Here is a 23,136-nt window from a genome sequence, read left to right as displayed (position 1 = left end):
CTGCTCAAACGTGCTCACTCAGGCTTTATTTGTTCCTTGTTCAACATTCTCTAGAAAATGTTAATAAAACAAAGAAACGGTCTCTGTTTTTCCTCAATCCACCACACACTTGATCCCTCACTTCATAAATGTTATGATTAATAAGCCTGTTGCCCCTTTAAGTATTTGTTTTTGTAAGTTTTCCTTCTTTCCGGTTCAAGATGACGTCTGAAATGTACTGTGAATGCATTTGTCACCTTCCGCCAAAAGAGAATTAGTGTTGCAATAGTATTGTGCAATGCTGCAACAGTCGTATTTTGTTAGCCAATCTGGCAAGCGCGGATTGGACCTCAACAAATTACTTCTGGAACTGTATTTACATACATTTCACAATAAAAGTCTTGTATAGCTGAATGTAAATAGCCTGTTTATGCACTGATGAATACGGAGGAAAGAAAAATATTGGCTCAGTGCTTTCATTCCCCTTCATGTCCACACAGTTATTTCACTACTGACTGGAGATGGTGCGCCATGGCTGCAGTTATGGAAATCATTGGTTACCAAAATCCTGACTGACAGACAGACACCACCCACCTAGGCGCCATCTTGCAACTGTGCGCCATCGGCTCATACTACACAGTTGCTTGAGTGACATTACTGATGACACAATTGCTTGCTTGAGTGACATCACTGATGACATCACAATTGCTCAAGTGACATCACTGATGGCGTCACCCACCCACTTAGCCAAGTTTAGCTAAAGACTAGGCATGCTCGATTCCTAGGGTCGACTACACAGCCCAATACCCAATTATAACTAAGAAGACTGATGACATCACAGTTAGTCAAATGACATCACAACAATTGCTCGAGTGACATCACTGATGCCATCACAATTGCTCAAGTGATATCAGGAATCACGGATCGACCGCAGCAGAACTTTTACTTTGGAGGTGAAGCGATTGGAGCGATTATTTCCGGGTGAAGAGGACAGGAAGGAGGTACGGCTGTCATTTCATTCCATATCTACAAACATTGCTCTATTTACGTATTTAGCAGGTGTTTTATGTATAATTGTAACAGCACGTCGGTGAGAGGCAGTTTATATATATCCTTAAATAAGTGTGACAACACGGTGTTGAATTTCGCTATAAGTTACTGTCAACCTTAGCATAGCAGCCTTTAGCATGTTGGCTAAGCTAACCGGTTAGCATGTGGTGGATGATGATGTTGCACACGCATTTGGCATAATTTCTTTTGTAACAGATGAATGACCTTCAACGTGAACGTTATTTCAATTAACGTCACTGCTCTCCTTGTGATCGTGGGGTAATCGGCAACTTTGGGCTTTCGCCCACGTTTCAAGCCCCGTTGTCTGACTTTAACCTAGTCACCACTAGCAATTAGACATTTTGCTAGCCAGTGTGTTGACAGATTGGTCGCATTGAGTTACACCAATGTCTGTCAAATTATTTTGCTCAGTGGGAAAGGACAAAGAGTGAAAGGGGCCTATTGTAAAATATAGACATTTCTCATTCTCCCTTTTTCTTAGACTGCCTTGCCTCCTGGACAGTGATGGACATGGCAGCCAATGGAGCAAGCTGCGACCAGCCTCAGAGACGTGTAGGACCTAAAGACAAACAGAATGGCAGCTCTACCGGTCAGTTTGACAAGTCTTACGTTTTGCAGACCCATCAAAGAATGAGAGTGAGACACACATTTCTAATGTCTCCCAGAAAGGTTTAGGTTGTGTAAGCACTGGTGGGGCAGGAAGATACCAGCCCTCTGTTAATATATAAGTGCACGTGACATAAAATGCATGCCAACAGATTAGCTTTTGTATCTCAAAACAACTTGTCTGGCAACAGAATATGACATCAGGGAGTCAAAGCCAGACACATGCTTATTGCTCTCATTATGTTAACTGGTGTAGTTGTAAGTGTTACAGCAAGTGCGGGTGATTGCAACTGTGTGTGCCCTCCAGACTCGTCGGTCAGAGAAAGGAGACAGAGGGATAAGGAGGAACGTCTGTCTCTGGTGTTGTGGAGGAGGCCTGTCACCACACTACATTACTTCCTGCTGGAGACCCTCATCAAGCTAAAAGAGTGGACATTAAAGTAAGACATTGAACAGGGTTGTCTGAGTGTTGCTCTGCAGGCTGGGGAGAGTACTGCAGGTCTGAAGTGAACGCCCTTGTGTCATGTCTCATCTCATCTTTTTCTCTCTTCTCTCCTCTGTCTTTCAGCTGCTTACTGTAAAGCAGACAGTTTATCCAGTTTCCTAGCAATATGCTTAATTTAATTTGCACATTGTGGTTGTTTATTTCAGATGTTGTGTGGTTTGTTTTGGATGAAGCTTGTTTTTTTTTATTGACATTTGCTTTCTTCTGAACTTCCTCTCCAGGCTTTGGCAGCGACGAGGCACAGTGTTGTTATTTTTGGTGTTGTGTTCTGTCTTCTCGGTTGCCTACTCCACTGAGGGAACACACCAGACAGTAAGGCTTGGTTGATTTGTTTTTCTTGGTGATGTTAATATTCAACACCGTAGCTCCTTCTCAGGGTGTTTAAAGGTCACTGTTTATTCACATAAACATTCCCAGGGCAGGGGGAAGGTTGTCAGGAGATAATGAGGTCTGTGCTATTTACAAGTAACCATTGACTACATGGTCAATAGGCAGAATCTTATCTTTGTTATTTAAGTACAGTATTGTATCACAGTTCAAGGAACATCACATTTGATTATAGAATAAGATCTTCATAGATTGCTCACTTTTATAGTGATTCATATAACTACTGCAAAGTAAGAGTTGACACGAAAAAAAACATTGTAATAATTTGAAATGGAACGGAGGGGCATTAAGGAGCTAGATGAAAGTTTTTAACTAAAATCGTGATCGTTTTGTCCGTAACCATATTAGGGGTGGGGGAAAAAATCGATTCACCTAAGTATCGCGATTTTTAATGTCACGATATTTTGGATCGATCTTTTATTCCAGAATCGATAATCGCCAAAAAAAAAAAAAAAAAAAAAAAATTTTGGGTGCTTGCAGTCAGGCCACTCACTGAACAGCAGGCCAGGCGCCGCCTACTGGTTTACTAGTGGTTTTATTACTTTATTAGTTAGTCTGAAGTAATAATTACACTTCAGGGTTAAAGTGGGTGCATCTCATTGTAAAATTGGACTTCAAACGGCCCAAATCTGGCTTCAAACGGCCAAAATTGGGCTTCAAACGGCCCAAATTTCACGCGCGTCGGCCCATATCGGCCTGGCCTGCTTGGTATCTAATGCCGGCCTGAATTATGATCCCAGTCCGCCCCTGTTTTTAACTATATCGCCCAGCCCTACTCATGATATATAATATACAGTCTCTAGTGTATGATTCAACTTTTCCCATGTTCTAATCTAGTGTAAAAAAGCAAACAAACTGAAAAAAGAAAAGAAAAAAATAAACAAAAATCGCAATAAATCGTAATATCGAATCGCAATAATCGTAGAATCGCAATACTTAAGAATCGCAATATAAATCGAATCGGCACCCAAGAATCGTGATAGTATCGAATCGGGAGATAAGTGAATCGCCACAGCCCTAAACCATATCACTATAATTGGGAGAATGCTTCAATAATGGGTTGACCGTATTACTATTATTATACAGCATGGCTGTTAGCAAATTTTAATCAGAAAAGTAGCAAAAATAAATAAATAAAAACAGACAGACTAATTAAAGTCCCAAAATAGCCGCCCCCACACTCTCCCCCTTCTAATCTGTTCCACTTCACTTTGTCCACTGCAGTATGTCCAGTACCTGGAGAAGAAGTTCCTATGGTGTGCCTACTGGGTCGGCCTTGGGATCCTGTCCTCAGTCGGCCTTGGGACCGGCCTGCACACTTTCCTACTCTATCTGGTGAGATAACACTCCATTCGGTTTCAACGGTGGTGTACATCCCAGGCTTGAAGTGAGCTTTTAAATGTGCAAGAAACAGGCATTTTTACATTTTAAATTATAGTGCGTGTCCTCACGGCCGTGACAAAAACTGAACAAGTAACAGGTTACAGTGCATCTCCCAATAGGCAGCAGTAGCAAAAGACACTCAAATGGGACAGTGTACAGGGGCTTGTATTGGTGGAACATGTGCACATGGGCAGGTGAGACTTGCATTCATATGGCTAAATCCCCGCAAAAGAAAAACTTAATTTAACTTCCGTCTGATAATAGATGGCCAATGGCAGGCTTTATATACCCTCAGCCTACTTCGGTTGGGTCAGTCTGACCCTGCTTCATTTGATCGTTTTGAGTTGCCCTAGTCACTAGGGTAAGGTGACCAGATTTCTCAAATGACAATCGGGGACATTTCCTGTGCGGCAATCAATATATCATTAAAATACCCAATGTTATTACCTATGAAATAATAAAGGGGGATCATTCCGGTTTCATTTATTTTGCCCATGGCTGTTGTACTGTAATAAACAGTGTCGGCTTCACGAAGAGGCCCCTGTTGCCCCCCCCTCCACACACACACACACACACACACACACACACACACACACATCATTCACTGTGCCCCTTTACAAAAAATGTCATTGTGTTCTCTAGCAGCATTAGGCCTGGCCGTCCAAACCGAATGTTTTATGAATAGCCTCAGATCTCAAAAAGTATTCTCGGTGTAGCCTGCTCCTCCTGAGTGCTTCTTCATTGTTCAAGATTTCCTGAAAGAGCTGCAGCCGAACATGTAAACACTTGTTCGATTCCTGGATCAATGGGCTAGATTAGACATGTGATGCTTTGATATGCTTTTAACCCGCCCGTAAGCCTCCTGCAACCTTTCTGCTTGAGTGGTTGGCCAGTGGGCACGTCTGTAAAGGGTAGACTCATAGGTACTCATAGAATCCCATCCTCATTCAGATATCTTGAGGTGAGAATGGTCAAGGGTCCCCTTTGAAATTGACCATGCCGGTTTTTCAAAATTTGTTATTTAGCCCCCTTCCCGACAAGGTAGCATGGCATTGTTGGTCCCAATGGATGCTGTAGGTCTTACAGTTTCATATTCTATCAGTATCTTCACTCTAGATTTAAGAATGAGCCCACTAGAGCTAGAGTCATATTGACCGCAGACGCCAGTAGAAATTGGGGACATGCCGGGGACATGTCACCAAATCCGGGGACTGTCCCCGAAAATCAGGGACGTCTGGTCACCTTACACTAGGGCAACACAAAACGATAAAATGAAGCAGGTCAGAAGCAGGAGAGAAAACACCAGCAGGATACTGCAACTTGCAGGTTTCCATCCAAACCACATATTTTTAGATTGTTGTGAGTCAAATGTAAAAATCCATGTATTTTTTTTCTTCTGGACTTTCATTATTTTAGCCATTACTACATTTTCAAACAGGCTGCAAAATGGTAACCGGCTTAATGAGAAACAGGTTCTGTACCCGAGTTACCAGTAGAGGCCATTTTTAAATCTACAATACACAGCCTGGTCTTTCTACTAAGTCTACACTATCAATTGAGCCATAGCAACACTTTATACTTTATGGCTGCACTGCATACTGCACAAAGACACATTCCTTGTTTGTAATATCATTACTCACTATGGCTATTAAAATCATCTTCAGTCTTAGTTTATTGCATATCTGGAAACTTGTGGAAAGCCAATTCCACTGGCTGTGTTTTCCAGCAGTTGCCAGTGGAGGTCAACATACTCCACATTCACCGTCTTGCATGACTCCTCATTCAGAGTCATCCCATTTGTCATCCACATGTCCGAGGCTGACCAAGAGTTAAGTGACATTTGTCGCTCGCAAACAATCGCAGAATGACTCTGGCTGACTCACCTAAATATGTGACATTTGCCTTGGTTGTGGTGAAACTGAGCCTTTAGCAAAGGGAGAGATGAGGAAGAGATTCTGCACTAGTACCCGCTTTAGGGTGATGATGTGGCTTCTGTTCTGTACAACTAACGCAGATGTGGGCCAGCTGAGTCAGCTGTTTCCATGTTCATGAAACAAGGGGAAAGATGCACTGCAGCCATCCTGTTCTTTCAGAGTGGATGCACACTTCTTCTATTGATATATATATATATATAGTAGTTAAACTCCCATTCTTTCTATTCTGTGTCTGACACAACTAGAAGAGCAGAGTAGTGGCCCATATTGTGTGTGTGTGTGTGTGTGTGTGTGTGTGTGTGTGTGTGTGTGTGTGATCTTGAGTAGGTGTGACCTCATTCCTTTCCCCCACGTCTCTCCATCTGTGTGAGGGAGGTGTATTTCCATGAACAGGCGTCGTCTCCCCCATATGGAACAACCTCACCTCCCTTAAAATAGTTATTTTATCTTTCTTTCTTCATGAATAGCCCCGCCTCTAACTGTTTTTGATACCTGACAGAAGTCAACGAATGTTTTGCTGTGGGGGGACGGGGACCCACGTTTTGAAAATAATTTTCCTTTGCGGCCCATAGGCATTTTATGGGCTGCTGGAGGCCCATGTAACAATATACCCTTTCACCCCTTCTTTTAGGTCATCAACCTACAGTGTAACCTTGCATTCACTACTTTGTTTTACATTGACATTACAGACTTTGAAATGCTACATAACTAGTAGCACAGAAAACGATCAGTTTCCAAAACATTCTTTCTAGAGAATAAAACGGAAACAAATCTTCCCACAACCCAGTCGACCCTGTCCTCCCCAGCTCTAATCTCAAAAATTTTCTCTGTAATAATTTTGAAATATTGATGTTTGTCTTCACTTTTGAACCCAGTTTGGATGTAGGTCATATTGCAGATGTGCATAACATCAGGCCTTTACTTGTTTGTGCTTTCAAAGCACCTTTACACAGTGACTGACCCTGCTCAGATTGAGCTATGGATTGAGCTCAAGCCTGAAGCCTTCATAGATGATCGCCCCAGAGAGAGGGTGAGATCATTGTGCTGTTGGGAGAGGGGATTCACTCAGCAATGAGCTTATTATGACTAACCATGAAGTTGTGCTGGTCATTCCTGCATGTGTGTGATTGCCGACTGTGCTGTAAAGTAGGGCTGTGCAATAAAATCGATATAGCAATATATCGTGATATTTTTTCCCGCAATACTGTATCGATATCTTCGAAAAATATCGTGATATATCGCCATATCGATTTTTTTGCACATTTTGTGTTCAGTGACACGATAAAAATACTTTTTATTTCAGTGCATTCAGTGACACACTCAACACGCAGTAGTTTTGACTCAATTTGTCCACTAAGTTATCAATATAAAGTGACGTACATATTATTACACTACCTGGGTGGTACACAGCTAATCTAATTTTCAGTCAATTATGTAGAGTATTGCAATATATCGTAATATTATGTATTGTATCGCAATGTATCGTGATACAATCATATCGTGACCCATGTATCGTGATACATATCGTATCGTAAGGTACTTGCCAATACCCAGCCCTACTTTAAAGCAGTGTGGACAAACTAAGACACATGCTGGTAAATTATTAGTGTGGCCTGTAAGTTTGTCACTTAAGGAGCTTATGAAACATCATTTAATGCTTATTTTTATTTTTTTATTTTCTGTCATCAACATGGCTTAGTGAATAGTGAATTTGATGGGTACATGTTGAAATCAACCTGCTGCTACTCTACTGGGTAGCCTGGGTGAACCCAGCCTTCACCGTGACGTCACAGACTATGTCTGTACTAAGTAAGTCTCTGTGACTGATAGTACATGGAGGTCACGTGGAGGCTGGGTTTACCCAGGCTAGCTACTGGGGGCCAGTGGCCAAAACTGTTTATCTTCCCTGACTGGAAATAATAGTGAACAAAGAAGGTCACTGCTGGGCCATACATCCCCTAGCTGTTGATGAGTAGATTGGAATTCAGTTTCACATTTTTACCCGTGGTTTTGGTCTCATCTCGTCGGCGCCGATGCGTCGTGTCATGAAGAAATGTTAAGCTTCCCTACTGAAGATTCATTAGGCATGAAAGAAACCCGTATTGTGTAAACTAAAGAAGCTTCCCGTGTCTTCCCACGCAGCCGGGCGGAGACTGTTGCTCTGGCACAGCAGTTGCAATCAACACTGAGTAATGGTGTGCTGTCCATCTGCTGTCAGTGTTGCCTGTATCACTGTGAGGAGGCATAATGGAGTTGCTGTGCTGGAGCTTCAGGTGGTTGCTGCTATTGAGGCCAGGTGGCTCCGCCTGTACACTGATAGATGATATGACATACCGGTCTGTCAGAGACACTGTGTGACTCAGCTGGCTGTGTGTGTGTGTGTGTGCAGTTGTTTCTCTGTGTGTACACAAGGGTCTAACCATGCTGTGGCATGTTGCATTTAACATGGGTGTTCTAGTGCTGCCGATTAGTTGTGTATAACGGTACTGTATATATCATGATTTTTTAGTTTTCACAAATTATAATTGTACAAATATAAATATATGATAATCATATGATATATCAGCAATATTGAGGGGCGGGGGGTGTTATTTAAAATGCCCACTGTATTTGAAAATTATGTTTATACATATGTTGATATAAGATCGCAGAAATGTTTCTCAAATCAGTAAGTCTAATAATCATGATGGTAATACGTATTATGATATTATGGTTAATATCTAGTACTATTATTTTAGATATGTACTAGGGTTGTGCGATGTCACCTAAATAACCATCGCGATGGTTCCACAGTGAAACATCGCGATGGACGATGGCATCGTCATTGACGGGGGGTGGGGTTAATTTTTTTTTTTTTTTTTTTTTTTTTATACATTTTTCATTTTCAAACAACACATGAACAAAAACAAACAGCTCAGACACATGAAAGGGAAAAAAGGACAAAAACATACATACATACATACATACCAAGAAAATAGTCATTGCTTAATGTGGGGTTAATTCATGATTTATGAAGTCCATGCGGTGCCGTTTGGCTGCGCCACTGCAATGTACATTCAGGTTTACAACAGGACAGCTGAGCTCTACATGTCATGAGAGACCAGCGGGCTTGGATAGGCTACTACTACAGCACAGAGCCAGGCGATTCAAACAGTAGGCTATCACTACCAGCAATATTGAAAGGTGCAAAACAATCAAACGTTAACGTTAGAACGTAGATCGTGACCAACAACGTGTGTGTGTTTAATTTAACTAGCTGGCAGAAAAGGGGCAGAATTCCTGGCGGCTAACGTTAGATTTGTGTGGGATCAGTTTTGAACCTAACATTAGGTTACGTTAAGGAGAGATAGAAACACACCAGCAGGCAGCCTACGTAGTATGTAATGGAGAGAGTTCCTGGAAACAGGCGAGTTGAATTCGCAGTTGAAGACTTGTAACATTACTCACATTGAGTTGAAAACAGGAAAGAACGTGAAGTTTCTTATCTCTTAACATTTTCACAACACAACCGACTTCTGCTTATCTTCTCTTCCTCTCCGCTTTACCGCTTCTCTGAACTGGGGATAAGGTACGCTTTGCCGCTTGTTTAATGCCACCCGTGCGTCCCCCGTGTGTCGCGGTTGAGTGGAGTTAGCCTTTTTTATTATTAAATCTGACAAATTTTAATTCGAACAGATAATCACGATGGACCGATGATGGGGTCGGCCCATCGACGATGGTCGATGCCATCGTCCATGGTGCCAACCCTAATATGTACTATTATTTTAACCATGCAGATCTACAGTAGTGTGTCTCACTGCTCAGCTCCATCAAGCTCTCACAGTGGTCGGTGCATGTGAAGTAGTTGATGCCACGCGCTGGACAAAATGAAAAGTGTCTCCTCTGTGTGGTTTCCAGTCTATTAAAACAGCTCGTCTCCTCCATCCGTCCCCCCTCTCCCTCAGGGTCCTCACATAGCTTCAGTGACCCTGGCAGCGTACGAGTGTGGCTCCACAGACTTCCCAGAGCCTCCCTACCCAGACCAGATCGCCTGTCCCCCAGGCGGAGGGCTGGAGGGCAGCATCTCCCTCTGGTCCATCATGTCCAAGGTCCGCCTGGAGGCCTGCATGTGGGTGAGTAGTACTAAAAAAAAACACAACAACAAAATATTTGTGGCTGTGCCAGCCCAGCAGCAGGTGTCAGTGCTGCTGTACATCTGGCACCTAGCCCAAGAGGAGGGTCTGCCTCATGGCCCAACAAGTTGAACAAGTGAAACATTTCAACAGGCACATTATGTGCCAGCCAGGGCATGTGATGCCAGTAGGCTTGTGTGACATGTTGCTTTTTCTTTGACTTGCTGTCTGAAACGAGGATGGTCTTCTGGCTCTGTTAGCATCAATAAACAGTAGTTCACTGTTCTGTTTGAATTGTTTAAGCCATAGTTATGTTATTCCTGTTTTTTCAGCAGTCTCTCTTTTTTCTTTTTTTATATGGAGCTTGCTAGTTTTAGCTAATATGAAAGTATGAAATATGAAGCATAATGAAACTGGAGGTAGAGCACAAGTGAGAAGTATAGCTCTCGTCATCATTCTGGTTTTGTGCAGTTAGCAATGCTATAAAAACATTACGCATGCACAAGAATTCCTTAGAATATCGTCTGTCAGTACAACCAAAACGGCCCAGCAACCAGTAGGCTCACCTAGTCTTGTTGAAATATACAAAATGCTTCCTGCATCCTCCTTCCAGTTTTTCTACCATATAACACACATCTCTATGTGAGGCAAGCAATGCAAGTCTTGTGATATTTTATTTTTATTTTATTTATCCAAATATAAAAAATTGACAAACTTTCTAACTGCTGTGTGTGTGAGACAGACAGAAATTTGGGGGGTACGCTTCAAAATGCTGCATTCTCTTGCAAGTTGAATTCTGTTGCACTTCATGATCGATCATAAACTTGTTCCATTGAGTGCACATGTTTCAAAATCTGCTTGTTTCTTTATTGAATGCGTCACACATGAACAGATTATATGCTAAAATTAGCATTGAAAGTGAGTGTGTGTGTGTGCGTGTGTGTGTGTGTGTGTGTGTGTGTGTGTGTGTGTGTGTGTGTGTGTGAAGAAGGGGTATTTTGAATGGCTGATTAGGTTATTTTTCCATTACTTTGTAGAAAACAACATTCACATGTAGTCCCTGTCCTGTACCACTCTTTCTAACCTCATCATCCCTAATGTACAGACTGTGTCGTCTGTTGCTAACGCTGCCGTTTGCCTGGTTGGTCTATGTGTTTAGGGTACAGACTGTGTCGTCTGTTGCTAATGTTGCCGTTTGCCTGGTTGGTCTATGTGTTTAGGGTGCGGGCACGGCCATCGGCGAGCTGCCGCCGTACTTCATGGCCAGGGCGGCCCGTCAGTCTGGAGCTGACCCAGACGACGAGGACTACGAGGAGTTTGAAGAGATGCTGGAGCAGGCTGAGGGTGCACAGGTCAGAGTCACACACATAGAGATGCTGGAGCAGGCTGAGGGTGCACAGGTCAGAGTCACACACACATAGAGATGCTGGAGCAGGCTGAGGGTGCACAGGTCAGAGTCACACACACATAGAGGTGGTGGAGCAGGCTGAGGGTGCACAGGTCAGAGTCACACACACATAGAGGTGCTGAGCAGGCTGAGGGTGCACATGTCAGTCACACACACATAGAGGTGGTGGAGCAGGCTGAGGGTGCACAGGTCAGAGTCACACACACACACACACACATAGAGGTGCTGGAGCAGGCTGAGGGTGCACAGGTCAGAGTCACACACACACATAGAGGTGCTGGAGCAGGCTGAGGGTGCACAGGTCAGAGTTGCACACACATAGAGGTGCTGGAGCAGGCTGAGGGTGCACAGGTCAGAGTCACACACACATAGAGATGCTGGAGCAGGCTGAGGGTGCACAGGTCAGAGTCGCACACACATAGAGGTGGTGGAGCAGGCTGAGGGTGCACAGGTCAGAGTCGCACACACGTAGAGGTGCTGGAGTAGGCTGAGGGTGCACAGGTCAGTCACACACACATAGAGGTGGTGGAGCAGGCTGAGGGTGCACAGGTCAGAGTCGCACACACATAGAGATGCTGGAGCAGGCTGAGGGTGCACAGGTCAGAGTCACACACACAGATGCTGGAGCAGGCTGAGGGTGCACAGGTCAGAGTTGCACACACATAGAGGTGGTGGAGCAGGCTGAGGGTGCACAGGTCAGAGTTGCACACACATAGAGGTGGTGGAGCAGGCTGAGGGTGCACAGGTCAGAGTCCCACACACATAGAGATGCTGGAGCAGGCTGAGGGTGCACAGGTCAGAGTCACACACACAGAGATGCTGGAGCAGGCTGAGGGTGCACAGGTCAGAGTCACACACACAGAGGTGCTGGAGCAGGCTGAGGGTGCACAGGTCAGAGTCACACACACATAGAGGTGGTGGAGCAGGCTGAGGGTGCACAGGTCAGAGTCGCACACACATAGAGGTGCTGGAGCAGGCTGAGGGTGCACAGGTCAGAGTCACACACACATAGAGGTGCTGGAGCAGGCTGAGGGTGCACAGGTCAGAGTCACACACACATAGAGGTGCTGGAGCAGGCTGAGGGTGCACAGGTCAGAGTCACACACACACATAGAGGTGCTGGAGCAGGCTGAGGGTGCACAGGTCAGAGTCGCACACACATAGAGGTGGTGGAGCAGGCTGAGGGTGCACAGGTCAGAGTCACACACACACACATAGAGGTGCTGGAGCAGGCTGAGGGTGCACAGGTCAGAGTCACACACACATAGAGGTGGTGGAGCAGGCTGAGAGTGCACAGGTCAGAGTCACACACACATAGAGATGCTGGAGCAGGCTGAGGGTGCACAGGTCAGAGTCACACACACACACATAGAGGTGCTGGAGCAGGCTGAGGGTGCACAGGTCAGAGTCACACACACATAGAGGTGCTGGAGCAGGCTGAGGGTGCACATGTCAGAGTCACACACACACATAGAGGTGCTGGAGCAGGCTGAGGGTGCACAGGTCAGAGTCACACACACATAGAGGTGCTGGAGCAGGCTGAGGGTGCACAGGTCAGAGTCACACACACATAGAGGTGGTGGAGCAGGCTGAGGGTGCACAGATCAGAGTCACACACACACATAGAGGTGCTGGAGCAGGCTGAGGGTGCACAGGTCAGAGTCCCACGATTGAGACCGTAAACTAATAGGAAAGTGTTTCCTGAGGTCATAAATCAAGTGAGAAGTAGGCTATGGCCATTTTCCTATTCACTACCATGTAACCAGACTTCTTTTTGATGACACATACATGACATGATCCGTTTAAGATTAATCACCTTGTAGTTTCCTTTGTGATGTGAAAAAATATTGAAAGAATTGCTGTGTCCATCTGCAGTTTATCTGATGCATTTTGAATTGTGTTATACTCAGCCAATAACTGAGCACAGCAAATAAACCACAAAGTGACCTTTTCAAAACTCTTTAAACTTTAAACTTCTGCAAACTGAAAGAAAAGAGAGAAAAGCCAATTTTGTGTTTGCAAATCTGTCAAATTCGGCATGCTTGTTTACACTGTTCCCATATTATATTCTCGCATCTGATTTGGCCACGCCTCCATAATGCACCACTGACCATAGAGCTACTGGCTGCCCAGCGATTGGTCCTAAAGTGCCATGTGACTTCAGTGAAAGCCCCTCCCTCCTTACATTTCCAGTAAATCTGCCTGTTAAGGGGGTGAGTCACCCTGAACACAGCTCCCCCTTTAATCATCCCTCGGGCCTCGCTCTCCCTCCCCCCCTCTTCTCTATTTTCACCGGCCTCTAATTTGAATGACAGACAGTGGTGTCAGGAACCAAGGTCACATGACTAGCAACCGCTGAGATCACATGCTGAGTCAGCAGAATGCCAATCAAAGAAAGTTGTATACTTGTGTCTCCATCACCTATTCTCACTTCACTGATTCTCAAGTGCAGAAGTGGCGGTGGCCAACATCACATGTCTTTCATCATGAGAATGTATTCACGATGTATCCACATGTGCATTTGTCATCGGCTTTCTTTAGGAACAATCTTGAGGAAGTAGTCAAGACAAGAGGTGCTTTCATTTTAAATCAGGCCTGAGAAACGCATGGGTTCATAGAATTCACTGTGATACTACAGACCCAGGGGTGTCAAGTGTGGGGGGGCTACTAGCTCAGATCATGCCCATTTTTTTAACCTCTGCATTCATTTTGATCACAACTACACACACCTGTAAAGTTTTGTGACTGCATCCATTCTTGCATGCTTTTGACACTGACACTATCGCGGTAACAAAATCTGTCCACATACATTCATTAAACCCCTGGCAATGTACTCAAAACTGCTTCTGTGGTAGTTCCCACTACAATATGTCTCTAGGACCATGATGACACACACACACCCACACGCACAGGTTTCACAAGGTGAAAAACAATACCAGCCATCACTGTTGCGGCTGGTAAGAAAATACCAGGACCCCATCAATTATATACATGTAGTGTTGCCAGGCAGCCGCGACAGCAGGGCTGCTATTGTTTTCACCTTGTGAATCTGTGTGTGCCATCTCATGGAAGAATGTGGTCCTGGAGACACCTGTTGTAGCGGGAACTAGCACAGAAGTGGTTTTGAGTACTTTGCCACTTGCCAGGCGTTTTGTTTATATGCCTGGGAACATATTTTGTGAAAACGGTGCAATATGCAGTCAGGTGTGTCATAGTTGACCTCAAAATGAAGGCCGAGTTTGAAAATGTGCATGATCCAAGCAAGGGGGCCGGCCCCCTCACTTTCAGCCCTTAGCCCACAGTACAAATCAGCAAGCTGTGTGATCACAGGCCACCTGTCAAACACTCCTTTTATCATCTATCAAGGGGACCGATGGGGTACCAGCCAATTAAAAAATATAGTAGGCAAAAACTCAAAAGTGTTAGCACACCTAGGCTTGATGAGGGGGGGGGGGGATCTAAATTGAGACATTTAAATGAAACAATTTAATTTAAATTTAAATTAGTTATCAAATAAATTATAATAATGCTAAACAATTATTAATAAAGTGGGCTAGACTGCCTAGACTAAAATGATCATCACTAAGTGAGAAGATAAACTATTTGAGACAGACAGACTTTCAATTGGATGAAAAAGTCTTCTAGCCTAGAGATCGTAGTACAGTATATTGTATTACGGTGACTGAGTGTGTCTGGTAGCAGTGATAGTATGACAACCAGCCACAGGTTTTGCGCAAAATAGAGTTTACTAATTATCTTATATCAAAATTTTAAACTTCAACTAAACTTTATTTTAAACTTCGAGGCTGTATCTTTGTTTGTATGGGAGTAAAACAGACGGAACAAAAAAAGATAATACAGTAAAAATAAAAATATGACTGATATGACTCAAATTACAATGACTGAAATTACTTAGACTAGTTAGCATTTTGATAGTAAGTTTAAAATGACATTTAAATTGCTACCAAAAACGAACATTGGTCAGGCGCTGGTTTTTAGGTTTGCCATGACCTCCTGCATGGGCTTGTGATCTTCACCATGTAACCACAGACATTCCACCCCACAGGGATGGAGATGGGATCAAAAGACCTCCGCACTACTGTGCCAAACAGCTTTTACTGAAATGCTGCCAAAATAATTATTTAAAACACACACACACACACACACACACACACACACACACACACACACACACACACACACACACACACACACAAACATAGAACTGGCTGTTATTGTACCACGGTACTCTTACCGAGGCTCCCAGTCCTCGTAATACATTGCAGACATCACTGCTGTTTGGTAAAAACCATATAGCTGCAAAATGTTTTTTCAAAAGAACAAAAGATTATTTTTATTTTCATTGCTGCCCATGTATTTTTGAAATGTAGTTCATTGTAATTAAAATTTGTAGATTTCTAACAAGTTTCAAGCATCACAGAAGTCATTCAACACATAAGTGACAATGTAAACATTACATTTTCAAGTAACATTTTTAATTATTTGTATTATTATCATTTTAATTGTATTGTGATACTGACCTATACCTCTTTTTGCAGGATGTTGTCACAAACCTATACCTCTTTTTGCAGGGTGTTGTCACAAGAGCAAAATTGGGCGTCCAGAATATGGTGCAGAAAGTGGGATTCTTTGGGATCTTGGCTTGTGCTTCAGTAAGTTGAAATAGACTAAACAAAAAAGTGCCTGAACCTATCTTTGACAAACATAATCAAAAACAATTGTTGCATTCAAGATGTCCTTTATTATTTTTTAAACCTTTATTATTACAAACTTTATTTTACCGTCTGTTGATTTACATGATCATTATAGGAAATGAGCTGACACTCTTAACCAGGAAAGATATACATTTACAAATTAATTCGGTTTTATGAAGATTATATGAATTGATGTGTGTGTGCCCACGTGCGTGTGTGTGTGTGTTTCAGATCCCCAATCCTCTATTTGACCTGGCTGGAATAACCTGTGGTCATTTCCTGGTCCCCTTCTGGACCTTCTTTGGAGCTACACTGATTGGGAAAGCAATCATCAAGATGCACATACAGGTAGTTGGCTCAACTAAATAGATTAACAGAGGTGGTTACAAACTAGCAAAGAATAATTGACCAGTTCACCCAAAAGCAAAGTGATTACAGTAGGCCGCCAACATGCCACAATGTTTTTCATTTAAACGTATACTGAGCGCCCTAGTGGCTCGGGACTAAGGCACGTACCATGTACTTGTAGCATCTTGGAATATTACTCATCTTTGTTTCATGTAATCACATCCCTCCCTCAACTTTCCTGCCTGTTTTCACTGTCCAAGACCTACAGTAATAAAGCAAATATGCCATGAAACAGTCTTAAGGAAAACGGGTATGTAATGCTGACTGTATCACTAAACAATCCCCACATCACCATGTGTGGGACGGCTCGGATCAAACCTAGGGCTGAGATCATGACTTGGTGACTCTCAATCTCATAATTGTGCACTTTTGGTTAACTCTTTCTGATATTCCTCTATTCCACTGGGGATTCTGGTTAGAGTTTTGGGACTCATCCAAACCATATAGAAAGGCACTAGATGAAAGGAGGGATACATTTGAATACGTCTGTAACAAGAACCATGGATTTTTTTTTTATCCACCAGATCAAAAAATAACCTTAATTGTTGCTAAGTGTATTGTTGAGTCTGCCACACCAGTGACTAATATAAGCCTAGACTGAGAGGTCGACTGTCTGTGGGTGTGGGTGTGAGTCGCTCAATGTCTTAACACTATCCATCTCTTGTTGGTACCAGCCGGTGATCTCACTGTGAAGCCGACAAAGGGCCCGCCGGGCAGCTGGGGAGATGTTATGGAGGATGTAGAATGGACATGAGGAGGTAGACATGGGGGGGGGGGGGGGGGGGGGGGGGGCGAGGAAATGGAGCAGACCAGGAGAGGCCGCGGGGGGGGAGAGGCTTTGTTTCCTGTCGTACCTTGAAACCCCCTTCTTGGACATCACGTGTCATATCCTGTCTGAATTTGTCCAGGGGAGCATGTGTCATGGTGTTCAAAGATGATCAGTTTCAGGACCGGAGCATAATGCTGTGGTTTTTCATCCCCACTTTGCTGCCCTGTGAGCCACACACAGCTCCCCCACAGCGACAGCCCCAAACCGCCAACTTGCTGATTTTCCTTTGTCTATATCTCTTGATTCTTCAGCCAAACGCAGATGCGCCTAAAATCAAGATTGAGCTCCCTAAAAGGTTAAAAAAGGTGCAGATGTGCAAATTGAGATTCAAACTAGCGACAGTTAAATTATTTTTCACAGATCAATTAACGTGTGCTTTTTGTTTAAACTTATTTAAACTTAGGGAGCATTATGTATTTCTCAGACACATGGCCCTCATTTATCAAACACATTGGATTTTACAATGCTCTGGGGCTATTGGAAATGCTTGGATCACACGAGTGACACAGTCAAAATATAATATTTTGCCATAGCCTGCACATTTTTAAGTGATGAATATATGGATGCATTATGCTTAGATGTCAGTTATACTCAGAATATATAGTCTAATAATAATTCTCCGACTCAGCCAGATTTAATGCTGCAGGGCGAGTCCAGGCTGTCTCTGAAAACGTGCGTACACGAGGTGAAACCCGATGTGAGATTTGATCGTAGCCTCCACTCACGTCCAGATTGATAAATGCCAAGCTTTTCAGTTTGCGTGGAAATGAACATAGGTTTTTCTGTACGTTGAGGCTCGAGGGCCAACGTCACAAAGCTCTCTGGTTGGATGAGTCTCTGCGTGCATGGATGTCTGTACATCAATGATCAGGAGCAAAGAAAGTTCAAGCTCATTTAATGTCTGTCCTCTTTTCCCACAGAAACTCTTTGTTATCATTACCTTCAGCAAGCACATAGTGGAGCAGATGGTGTCACTCATTGGGTAAGCGTCTGTCTATTTGTCTGTGTGTACAGTATGCGTGCGTGTGAGAGAGAATGGATGAATTAAGGTGCTTTGCGGAGTCATCTTTCCTCTGGTTTTGTGGATGAGAAGAATACATTGAAAAACATTTTCAGATGGGTTTTGACCACTGATTGGTGATCATGTCTGAGTGAATTCTTTCACTCTGTGTGTGTGTGTGTGTGTGTGTGTGTGTGTGTGTGTGTGTGTGTGTGTGTGTGTGTGTGTACATTTTGCATTCCCCACAAAGGTCTTTTCTTCCCTCACACGCAATCCTTCTCTGCAGCATTGGTGGTCAGGCGTGTGGGGTCCTATCTTAACAGGTTGAGTTCTGACTCACCAAGCTCTGCTTTGACTGAGACAGAATCTCCCCAATGAAGCAGGCAACACAGTCTTGGCACGATGAACCAAAGTCAATCTTAGATTTGGCTAGTTTGAGAGTAATACTAATACCCCAAGTCACAAATATGGGCTTTAGCTAGCTAAGGACTTTCAGCATTGATACAAGCTATTCAAAAAAAAGGGTGGGGGGGGGAGAAAAAAAGAAGTGCTAAACTTAGAATATTGGTTATGGAAAATGTGCCGTTTCTTGGATGAGTTGTTGTGAAGTCATGGAATTTCATTAGCGAAATGATAAAGCCTGAGCAGTGAGCACTGATTAGTCAGCCTTCAAAGAAAGACACTGCTATGATTTGGCATTTTAACCTGATTATCCCATTGGTTTCTTCTACATTAAAATCTCAAGAGGAGATGATTGTTTTTTGTTTTTGCCTTGGTTTTCAAATCAGTTATTTTAATTACCGGTAACATAATAATGGACAACTCCAGCTAGTGACTTTGACCTCATCTCAGGGCCATGTTTAGTATCCTGTGTCTGAATTGTTCTTTCCCATGGAATACTGATCACAGTTACATGACTTCGTCTTGCCCTTGATGACTCGCTATGATGTGTGCAAAGGGTGCTGAATCAGGATGTTTTTGTTTTTTAAATTGTGTGTGTGTGTGTGAGTGGAGAGACAGAGTGAGAGATAGCAAGGGTGAGTCAGTCAAAAGTAGCCTGGTTTTATTTGAAATCAGCTATTACCCAATTAAGCTTTTAGTGTCTGTTTAGTAAATTGTCTCATTTCTTGCTTAGTCAAGTCTGAAATAGTTGTTTATGTTCTGACCAGAGAGAGAATTACATTTTTGCAACTAGAGGGCTCTGTCTGAGACATGTCCATCTATAGCCTGAACTTTTTTTTTTTCAGTGATGGTAATTATAAATGGCAGAGCACCCTTTACTTATTTTGATTATCTCTATTTTGAAATAATTTAGGTTTTAGTTTCCCTTCAACTATACCAATATTAACCCAAATGTTAATCTTTCATTACCAATACATCTGTATGGCATGATTTGATAAATCATGATTCATGAATCATGATTTGATAACTCTCCATTCAAGAGAGTGTAACGATTCTGATTGGCCCCCCAGTGAGCTAATCCACCCTGCCTTATAAGGACATGAGCCCGCCCTGATTTAGATGGCTTTCCATCCAGAAGGGAGCGATGGTGGTAATGGTGATGACATCATGCCGACTCACTTCCTGATAGAAGGGGCTGACACAGGCGCCTATAGAGACCTGAGGGCTATAAAAGCAAGGCTGAGGAGCTTCTGCTTTATTCCACTCTGCTGCTGCTCACAGTACAGAGTGGAGGACGTGGGAGCTCCAGGCTTTGGGGCCTTTGTGTAGGACGGGGGCCTTCAGCAGAGTCAAATATGTTGCTTAGTGCCTGGTGGATCAGTGAGGACCTCCGGCAGCATTCATGGAAAGACAAGACTCCCAGCACTGCTCTCTGAGCTGGCTGGAGGGACTCAATTCAGGGTCTAAAGCTTCACTTGTGGGCTGCTTAAAGGGTAAGTTAACTAATGTTCCCCCTTTCTCTCTCTTCTTTGTCACTCTTTGTGTGGATTTGGCGATGTGGTGTCAGGTCTGTGCCCAAAGTCGGCCCGGCCCTCCAGAAGCCCTTCAGTCAGTACCTGGAAGCACAGAGGAACAAGTTGCACCATGCTGGGGAAGGCACGCCAGCGGTAAGATCAACACTTTACTTTGCCAAGCACTGCTATCGGGTGAAAACCTTTGTATCTCTCCAAAATGCCAGTGTCAATTCAGATAAACGGCTTTATTTATTTTTTGACAACAATGTATTGCTTAAAATCATCCAGCACGGTTTTGAAAGCTTTTCAAGTCAAGTTAAAGGCTCATAAAGTTTTGTAAGACTTAAAGTAAAACATGACCAACGTTGTTGTGGTTAGGTTTTTCAGTTTAGATCAGCTTATGGCCAATAATACAAATACTTTGTGGGTTATGAGAGTATATGGCTGTCCTGTTTACAGCCGTGCTACTAATCCAGGGTGCAGCTAGAGCAGGAACAACAGCATTCAGGACCAAGTAATCCAGCGCACACCAGCAGTCATTACTTGTTCCTGACTTCATGGGATATATTCACAATAGGGTTATAGTCACAAATAGGGCAAAGTCAGTCAAGTAAGATGCATTATGGTTGGGTATGTTGTTGGTTATCGTAATGTGCACAGCCTTGCTAGACTTTTTTTCCCTGGATTTGTGCTAAGGAATTGTAGCAAATGTAATGTGCTTTTATGATGGCATTTAATAGCGGTATCCACCTCCAACTCTTGGGTTTCCAGGGTGAGAACTGGCTGTCGTGGGTGTTTGAGAAGGTGGTGCTGGCCATGGTCTGCTACTTTGTCTGCTCCATTGTCAACTCCATGGCCCAGAGCTACAGCAAGCGGCTGCATCAGCAGAGGCAGCAGCGGCACTCGGAGGAGAAGACCAAGTGATGGCGAGAGCGAGTGGTGCGAGCATCCAAGTGACTGTTTTTCTGCCGCCGCTGCTGAGAGGGCCCCTTCCACTCGGGCCCCCGGCCACTCGAAACTTAACAAACCTCACCCGCGTCCATTCTCAGAGGCCGAACGCTCCAAAACCAGGCACTATTGTTCCGTGTGTGCTTTTGAGGATGTCTGTGCTGTTTATTCTGTTTGTCCCTCTTCGGATTCCGTAGGTTCTCCCTCCCCTCTCATCTCGCTCTCTAGGCGTGCATAGTGTGACTGGTTCTCCTGCTGATCTTAATAATGTTACCTAAACAATTTAATAATGTTACCTAAATGATTTAATTAACCCTTTCATTGACCTCAGAAGTAAAGCAGCAGCTTGGTGGCGACTGCCGTTTGCGGGGAATGCCCATCAGCTGCTATGCCTTATGCAAGATGGAGGGTCCGACTTCCATTGGATATGATTTTGAGACTTGATTTTTATTTAATTTTCTAACATTGTTTATGTATGGATGCGATGGATCTTGATTTGTTTGTACAGTGTGCTGCCGTTATGATAAGGATTTTGCTTTTTATTCTTTTCAGGGTTAAACTTTCCTCATGTTTTTCTCCTGTTTAAGAGAAAGGCCCAGTTGTCTTTTTTTGTTTCTGGAATTTGTCATCAACTAAAGAAGGTAAAAAAAATATAGCAATATCGAGTTGGGACAATGTGGTATTGATGGTTTGCACATCATGTAAATATCTAAATATCTTTTTTTGACAGTATGCGCACATGTATTTCTATTCTAATGGTCTGTCTGGATATAACTGAACTTGAACCAAAACGAGAAAAAAGTGATATGACATTTGTAAAGTGAGATTGTACACTCGGCTAACTAGTCCCATTTCTATTCTGTACATTTAGGTGGAACATTGGGTCAGATCATATATAAAATGTGTAAATCATTGCACTCGTTTCCAAGTCTGAGTTTGTCATCTTTTGCTTTGTAGTTCTATTATTATTACTGGAGAACAAGGTTGAGCTTCATCATGGTGAGCTTCATTTCAGTTGTGACGGTGATGTTGGCTGTTTATTTTTCACCATCAAGGCCCATGTAATGCACGATTATCTTTTAGGAGAAATTATCATCTTTAAGGTAAGTGAAGTGATCCTGAAGTTTCGGTTTTTGTTTAATGATAATTTTTATTTGTGAGCAGAATTGCTATTGCATCGTTATTTAATATTGGCCGTTATAATGGCACTTAAATTTGCTTTTGTTCATTGTTATCCGAATATTCTGCTGCTGGTCTGTGTTGATTCAAACTCACCAATTTGAGTATCTGGGCTTTTTCTCGTTCTTCCTCTTGGACCTCCACCAAATCCCCTCTGTTGGGGATCAGCCCCTCTGCCTGTGCACCAGTTGACTCTTGCCTGTGGATAAGGACCGACTCCTCCGCTGTTGTCAGTAGCACCTTGACCCTGCTTTCCCATCCTGTCAGCTAGCTTATCAGACTGGTGTTGGCTGTTAAATCATCACACAACAACAGTCTGTAAGCTGGCTGAAGCCCTGGGCCTACATCTCAACATGTTTGTCCTGTCTGAGTCGTGTCCAACGTGCCCAGCTTTTACCTCAAGAGGTCCATTTGTGGACTGGACAAGGGATGCTCCATCCTTACTATCCACAATGGGCTATGGTTCTGTCTTTACCATATTGAGTCTGTGAATATTAACATTATGTAAGATTGGTCCTGAATAAAGTTACAAAAGTGTGTTACTATACAGTGCCCTTGTCACTTGTCTTTGTATGGTACTATTTAAAAGAAAACTTAATATGTAGAAATCCTATTGATTGCTATACCCATACACTTCGTTTTCTGATCTATTCAAAAATAGTATTAAAAAAACAAAACGTCAACTAGCCAAATACTTTGTCCATCAGAATTTGTCTTATTAATGATCATTCTCTAGGAAACTGCATCAATTTATAC

The 23,136-nt window shown here is 43.3% G+C and overlaps 1 protein-coding gene across 3 annotated transcripts; it reads left to right on the top strand.

Annotated features, from left to right (window-relative positions):
* The first annotated feature begins 956 nt into the window (after positions 1-956).
* vmp1 (vacuole membrane protein 1) lies at positions 957-22,115 on the top strand. 3 transcript variants are annotated; one of them, XM_083636425.1, is made up of 12 exons: positions 957-980; positions 1,532-1,639; positions 1,964-2,096; positions 2,383-2,473; positions 3,773-3,883; positions 9,810-9,977; positions 11,198-11,329; positions 15,978-16,058; positions 16,332-16,448; positions 18,258-18,319; positions 20,307-20,406; positions 21,025-22,115. In XM_083636425.1, exons 2-12 carry the CDS (start codon positions 1,555-1,557, stop codon positions 21,175-21,177), a joined length of 1,233 nt encoding a protein of 410 aa, XP_083492551.1. In that variant the 5' UTR covers positions 957-980; positions 1,532-1,554; the 3' UTR covers positions 21,178-22,115. The 3 variants fall into 3 exon arrangements, with proteins under 3 accessions (XP_083492551.1, XP_083492549.1, XP_083492550.1); XM_083636423.1 differs by having other exon boundaries at positions 15,945-16,058; XM_083636424.1 differs by having other exon boundaries at positions 979-1,069; positions 15,945-16,058.
* Positions 22,116-23,136: the final 1,021 nt, after the last annotated feature.

This window comes from Poromitra crassiceps (assembly GCF_964638095.1).
Source record: "Poromitra crassiceps genome assembly, chromosome: 5".
Lineage (NCBI taxonomy): Eukaryota > Metazoa > Chordata > Actinopteri > Beryciformes > Melamphaidae > Poromitra > Poromitra crassiceps.
The sequence above is the reverse complement of the archived record's forward strand: the minus strand, read 5'-3'. Positions and strand labels throughout refer to the sequence as shown.

Bases quoted from the DNA above. Each gene is read 5' to 3' on its own strand.
- vmp1 (XM_083636423.1), top strand. From the start codon at position 1,555: ATGGACATGGCAGCCAATGGAGCAAGCTGCGACCAGCCTCAGAGACGT. The intron at 2,097-2,382 runs GTAAGACATTGA...CTTCCTCTCCAG, and splicing joins CTAAAAGAGTGGACATTAAA to GCTTTGGCAGCGACGAGGCA. The intron at 18,320-20,306 runs GTAAGCGTCTGT...ATGTGGTGTCAG, and splicing joins CAGATGGTGTCACTCATTGG to GTCTGTGCCCAAAGTCGGCC.